This window comes from Stegostoma tigrinum, chromosome 18 (assembly GCF_030684315.1).
Source record: "Stegostoma tigrinum isolate sSteTig4 chromosome 18, sSteTig4.hap1, whole genome shotgun sequence".
Taxonomy (NCBI): Eukaryota; Metazoa; Chordata; class Chondrichthyes; order Orectolobiformes; family Stegostomatidae; genus Stegostoma; species Stegostoma tigrinum.
In genome coordinates, this window is record NC_081371.1 from 45,968,215 (window position 1) to 45,975,279 (window position 7,065).

The following is a 7,065-nucleotide window of genomic DNA, read 5'->3' on the forward strand; positions in this document are numbered from 1 at the left end:
TCTTAAAACAGATCCTTGAGGCACACCACTAGTGACCTGACTCCAGGCTGAATATTTTCCATCACCCACCACTCGTTGCCTTCTTACAGAAAGCAAGTTTCTAATCCAAACTGCTAAATCTCCCGCAATCCCATGCCTCCCTATTTTCTCCAATAGCCTACCATGTGGAACCTCATCAAAAGCTTTACTGAAGTCTTTGTAATGAAATACTTTTGAAGTGCAATCACAATAATTTAGAAATCACTGCACGCAATTTAGACAATGCAAGCTCCTACAGATAGTGGTGACTGAAGGACCAGATTATCTGTTCTTTTTTTGATACTGATTGAGTGACAAACAAGGACATTGGGATTATTACGCTGCACTTTTTTTTGAACTGGCACAGTTGAAGCTTTCATTTGCATCTGAGGGAGAAGTGAGCCATACTTAATATTTTACTCAATAGTCAGAACCTCCAGTGCAGCGGTATTGTTCCCAAATGTGCAGCATTCCCACAGGGACAATGTAATCATGAAAAATCTTTTGCATAGCCTCTAATTTGTGTCAGAATTGAGCAAGGTATTTTTGTTAAAATTACGATCACATTTTATGGAATGCTTTGGTGTTTTTTACTTTAATGATTCATGGACTCATAGAGTCCTCCAGCATGGAGACAGGCCCTTTGGCCCAAACTGGTCCATGCTAACCAAAATGACCATCCACACTAAGCCCATTTTCCTGCACAGCCCATATCCTTCTAAACCTTTCCCACCCATATATTTATCCAAATGCCTTTTAAATGGTGTTAATGTACCTGCCACAACCACTTCCGCTGGCAGCTCATTCCATATATGTACCAGCCTCTGTGTAAAAAAAGTTGCACCTCAGGTTCCCATGTATTCTTTCGCCTCTTATTTTAAATTGATGTCCTCTTGTCCTTAATTCCCCAACCCTTGGAAAAAGACTGAGTGCATTCACCCTACCCATGCCTCTCATGATTATATACACTTCTTTAAGATCCCACCCCCTACCCCCCTCAGTCTCCAATGCTGTAAAGAAAAAAGTCCTAGCTTGTCCAGCCTCTCTTTAGAACTCAGTCCCTTGAGTCCTGGTAGCATCCTTGTAAATTTCTTCGGCACTCTTTCCACTTTAATAACATTCTTCCTACAGCAAGGTGACCAAAAGCTGAACACAATACTCCAAGTGCAGCCTCATCAACATCCTGTATAACTGCAAGATAACTTCCCAACTTCCACACTCGATGTACTGACTGATGAAGCCCAGTGTGCCAAAAGCCTTCTTCACTGACCTGTGTACCGGTGACTCCACTTTCAGAGAACTGTGCACCTGAATTCCAAGGCCCCACTCTTCCACCACACTCCTTAAGGCCATACCATTCATCATGAAACTCCTACCTTGATTTGACTTTCCAAAATGCAACACCTCACACTTCTTTCTTAAACTTCATTTGCTGTTTCTTCGCTCTCCAGCTGATCAAGATCCTGCTGCAATTTCTGATAACCTTCCTTACTGTCCACAATTCCTCCTGTTTTAGTGTCATTCACAAACTTACTTATGATGCTTTGTACTTTCTTGTTCAAATCATTGATATAGATAACAAACTGCAATGGGCTCAGCACCGACCACTCAAGTACACTGCTAGTCACAGTCTGACAAGTATCCTTCCACTACTACTCTCTGCTTTCCACCAACAAGCCAACTGCATATCCAATTTGCTAGCTCTTCCTGGATTTCATGCGATCTAACCTTCCAGATCAGCCTACCATGTCAAATCTTATCAAAGGCCTTACTGAAATCCATATCGACTACGTCTACTGCCCTTCCTGGTCACTTCAAAGAACTTTAACAAATTTGTGAGGCATGATCTCCCACGCACGAAGCCATGCCGATTACGCCTGATCAAACCCTGTCTTTCCAAATGCATATATATCTTATCCCTTCTCAAGTAACTTACCTACCACAGATGTTAAGCTTACTGGTCTATAATACGCAGGTTTATCTTTGCAGCCCTTCTTGAATAAAGGCACAACTTTTGCTACCCCCCAGTCTTCCAGGACCTCACCTATGAATAATGATGATGCAATTATATCACATAAGATCCCTGCAATTTCTTCTCTAGTGTCTTGCAGGGTTCTTGGATATATCTGGTCAGGACCAGGAGATTTATCCACCTTCATACATTCTAATACTTCCAACAGTTCCTGTAGTGTAATATGCACTGTCTCTAAAATATCGCCACTAACTCTCCCCAGTTCCAAAGTCTTTATATTTTTCTCCATTGTAAACAGAGAGGAGAAATATTTATTGAGGACCTTGTCTGCCTCCTGTGTTGTGAAAATTAAAATCCCCCACTATGACAACCTTATTTCTCCCGCAAGTCTCCACAATTTCCTGCATATTTGTTCCTCTCATTCCTGGTAACTATATGGGGCCTAAAAAACAACCCCAATAATGTCACCATTCTCTTCTCATTTCTTAGCTCCACCCACAAAGCCTCACTGGATGATCCCTCAGTTATTTCATCTCTGACTACTGCTGTGATACTCCCTTTAATCAAAAATGCAACTCACCCTCCCCTCTTTCCTCCACCTCTGTCCCTCCTAAAGGACCTGTACTCTGGCACATTAAGCTACCAGTCCAGTCCCTCCCTTAGCCATGTTTCTGTAATGGCTATAATATCCCAGTCCCATACACGGATCCATGCCCTGAGCTCATCAGCCTTACCTGTCAGTCCTTACCATTGAAATAGATGCAACTTAATCCAACAGGCATTCCTCGCTCCCTGTACTGTTCCAGCCTGAGCATAGAAACCCTACAGCGTGGGAGCAGGGCATTCGGCCCATTGAGTTCACACTGCCCCTCCTAAGAGCATCCCAACCAGACCCACCACCTACCCTATCACTGCATTTCTTGCCCTAGACACTACGGGTAATTTAACGTAGCCAATCCACCTAACCTGAACATCTTTGGACTGTGAGAGGAAACTGGAACACCCAGAGGAAACCACTCAGACAAAGGGAGAATGTGCAAACTTCACACAGATAGTCGCCCGAGGCTGGAGTTGAACCCATGTCCCTGGCACTGTCTCCTCAACGGGCTATTCCTGATTACTGTATCTCCTTCCAACCTAACACATGCCTCACTGCTGTTGAGGATCCCACCCCCCCCCCACCAATCTAGTTTAAACCCTTCGTTGCAGCACTAGCAAACTTGCCCGCTGGGATACTGGGCCCCCTCCAGCTTGGGTGCAAGCCATTTCTTGAACAGTTCACCTCTGCCCCAGCAGAGATCCCAATGATCCAGAAATCTGAATCCATGCCTCCTGCACCAATTCTTTAGCCAAACATTCATCTGCCACATCCTCCTGTTCTTACTCTCACTAGCCCATGGCACTGGAGGTAATCCAGAGATTCCTGCTGACAAGGTCCTGTATTTTAACTTTTTTCCTAGCATCTATAATCACTCAGCAGGACTTCATCCACCATAGCTAGCTATATCATTTGTGACAACATATAAAATGACCTCTGGCTGCTCACTGTCCCCCTTGAGAACATTCTGCAGCCACTCCAAGACATGCTTGACCCTGGCACCTCGGAAACGATACTCCATTCTGCATTCCTATTTGCAGCTACAGAATCTCCTGTCTCTTCACGTAACTATTGAGTTCCCTATCACTAAGGTCCTGTTTACCTTTACCCTTTCCCACTCTGCCTCGGAGCCAGTCATTGTGCCGCTGATCTGGTTCCTGGTGCTTTCGCCTAAACAATCAACCCCCCCAACAGTATCCAAAACGGTATACTTGTTTTCGAGGGGAAAGGCCACAGGGGATTCCTGCACTCTCGGCCAACTCCCATTGCCTTTTTCTGGTGGTCGATGTGACCCCCTCACTAAGACTCTTATCCATACGCTCAGCATCTCGGATGATCCTGAGTGCATCCAGCTCCCTAACACAGTTTCCCGGGAGCTGCAGCTAGGTGCAATTCCCACACATGTAATCATCAGGGACAATGGAAGTCTCCCTGAGCCCCCACATCCTGCAGTGAGGAGCCCTCACTGCCATCTCAAATGCTCTAAAACTAAAGACAGAAGGACTTTGCCTGAGTATACCTGTACTTTTTGGTGAACCGCTGCTTACTGGAGCCTCTCAAACCAACACCTTACTTCTCATTCTGCTACCAACAAATCTTGAATTGCACATTTCTTTCCCCCTGTTTTTTGGGTTAGAGTTGGGTATTTAAGTTGTTGTACCCACATTAATGTTCCTGTCACTGAGGAAAAAGCCCCAGCATATGATCACTGCCAAGTGGTCTTAGCCAAAAGACAAGGGGCCTAACTACTCCTTAATACCAGGCCCATAACAATCCACTCCTCAGTGCAGGCGACTGCTTCCAGGCTCTCATGTATGTGTGAAAGTGCTGCCTCTCCCTCACAGTTGCCCTCTACTGGATGATCCTCTACATTGTATGTTTCTAGGAATGCTGGCAAGGCCGACACTAATTGTCTGCTCTTATCCATCTTGAGAACATGGTGATGCCTTCTTAAACTATTGGTAGCAATTCAATAAGGTTCAATGATTTATCAGATTACACCAAAGGGCTTCTAAGAGTCAACCATGCACTAAAGTCACTTATACATCAGATTTCATAATGTCTAAACATTTCTTTTCCAAAATGATAGCCATGGAACAAACTGGATTTTTATGACAATTTAACACCTTCACAGTCATTTTTGCTGATAGCAACTCTTTTTTATTTCCAATCCGTTTAAATTGATGTGGGGGATTTGAACTCACTGATGGATTGGTCTAATAGCATGACCACAGTACACAACAAATTGCACGACTTTGGAAAATATATGTAAATAAATGACATCTTGCCAAACATTTTGTAATAAGGTCGACACTTCTTTGAAATTAATCTTTTGTTCCCTAATGCTCTCTTTTATTACCCCAATGTCTTGATTCTCAGCTGAGAACCTCATAACACATTGTTCAATAGACTGTACTTAGCAAATCTGAAGATTGATATGCAGACAAATTTTTTTATATAAAATTCACAAGTTGAACCAAAGCTAACAAAATGTGTACCCAAGCCCTGCTCCAGCAACAGCATTATCCGATAAAATGTGCTTTATTGTGAGTGACGTTTTAAGACCTGAGTGAAGCCAAAGAGTTTGGACTTGAGTTTAAATAAGTTTAATAATTTTACAATACAATTAATTTTGACTGAAGTGAACATTTCATTGGAGGCTCCAATGTCATCACTGGCATGTGCAATGATCATATAATTTCAGGTCTTGCCCATCCAGATAGACACTGGAAGATATCTTTCACAATGGCCCTCAGATGCCTTGAGACTGAAATTTCACAACTTCAGAACTCCCAAAGCATTTTCTAGCCATTGGATTACTTTTCAAAGAGTAGTTACTGTTGAAATGTAAGCAAATCAGAGCCAATGCACACATACAAAGCTCCCACTGCCATTTCATAAATGGTTGGATAACCTGGTTTTAAGCTTTGGCCAAGGGATAAATATTAATCAAGATGTCGGGAGAACCCCCTGCCTTCAGTTTCTCCATTCTCTCCCAATTTCTCTCTTGCCTCTCCTAATCTCCTTCTTTCCCTTCCAGGCTGCATTCTGCTCACCTCCCCCTTGTCTTTCCTGATTACATCCACCCCACCTGGTCACACCCAAACCTATCACAAATGCTCAGTTCCTTATGCTAACCCTTGTCCCCTCACCCACGAACTGCCCCCCACTTCACCATGCGGACTATTGTCAGCACTCCAAAACTCCAAAGCCATTTTGCTGCTGGTCCAATTGAAATGGTGCCCAAGACCTAATATCTGCAAAATTTCAAAGCCATGGTCTGCGCCAACCATGGTGCTAGTCATTTACAGAATCACAGAATTACAGTGCAGAAAGAGGTCATGTGGCCCATTGCTACTGCATTGGCTCTCCAGCGAGCAGCATTACCAGTCAACTCTTTTCTGCTTGTCAACATGTCAACATTCATGGCTTTGGGCCAAGTGCTGGAAAGTGGGATTACTGTAGACAGGTTGGCACAGAATCAATGCAACCTAAGGGCTTCACTGAGCTGCATGTTCGTATAGCTCTATGTCCTTCTGGTCCTTTCTCCCTCAGTCACCTCAACCATTGATTCTGAATTGTGGTAGCAACCTCCATATGTTTAGCCGCTCTCAGAAAACTCCTTTCTCCTGAGTCCCTGACTAGATTTACTGGTGACCAATTTAAGTTTTAAGGCTCCTAGAATTATTTTTGAGTTATCCTCAACAGTCAAGTGGAAGACTTTTACGCATCACAACATTCATTTACGCGTCACTCATTCTGTCTTTGCAGAAACAAGGGTGATGTGTGAATGAATACAAAGAACCCCATTTACTCTTACACTCAGCAAACCCCTAGGCCGTGCTCCCTGAGACTAAGACAAAGCTCATTCAAATTGCCCTTAAGGAGTCAGAGAAAGGCAGACAACAACCTGGGAAATATTGGCTTACGTTCAGCCCTGCCTCTCCCTACCCTGTAAAAGTGTGGCTGCCTTCCTTACCTGGCGAGCAGGGTGCCCGGCCTGCAAAGTGTGGCTGTGCCGTAGCAGCTCTCCCTGAGCCCAAAGTAGCACTGTCCACCCGCAAGCTCAGCGGGTCAGCTGGAGTTCCCCTTAGCCCGGGCCGGCTGATGGAGGGCAGCTTCAGGGAAGTGACAGACATCCTCCTGCGCAGTTGGAGAGACAGACTTGCAGGTCAAACAAACAGACACCAACTGAGAAAGGCAGCCTGCGCATTAGCGTCAACAGCTTGTATAGTTTGTGTTGCTACAGTAACCTGCCTTACTTTGGACGGGCTTTCAAATGCTTTATTCACTCCAACTACAATAGGTGTCAGATTGTCTGAGATATTACTCTAACCCTCCAGCTTTATTTTACAATATGCTATACATGGATTACAACACAGAGACAGGCCATTCAGTCCAACAGGTTTATGCCAGCCTATAACTGTACATGATCTTATAGACTTTTAGCAGTGAAAATGCATGTTTTAAAACAAAG

At 44.1% G+C, this 7,065-nt stretch overlaps 1 protein-coding gene across 2 annotated transcripts in view; it reads right to left on the minus strand.

The window, feature by feature from the left end:
- LOC125460992 (uncharacterized) overlaps nt 1–6,764 on the minus strand; it is a 96,631-nt gene extending 89,867 nt beyond the window's left edge. For both annotated transcript variants that reach the window (XM_048549246.2, XM_048549248.2), the window contains exon 1: nt 6,568–6,764. In XM_048549246.2, coding sequence (XP_048405203.2) covers nt 6,568–6,727 — 160 coding nt within the window. In that variant the 5' untranslated portion in view covers nt 6,728–6,764. The remainder of the gene's footprint in view (nt 1–6,567) is intronic.
- Nucleotides 6,765–7,065: the final 301 nt, after the last annotated feature.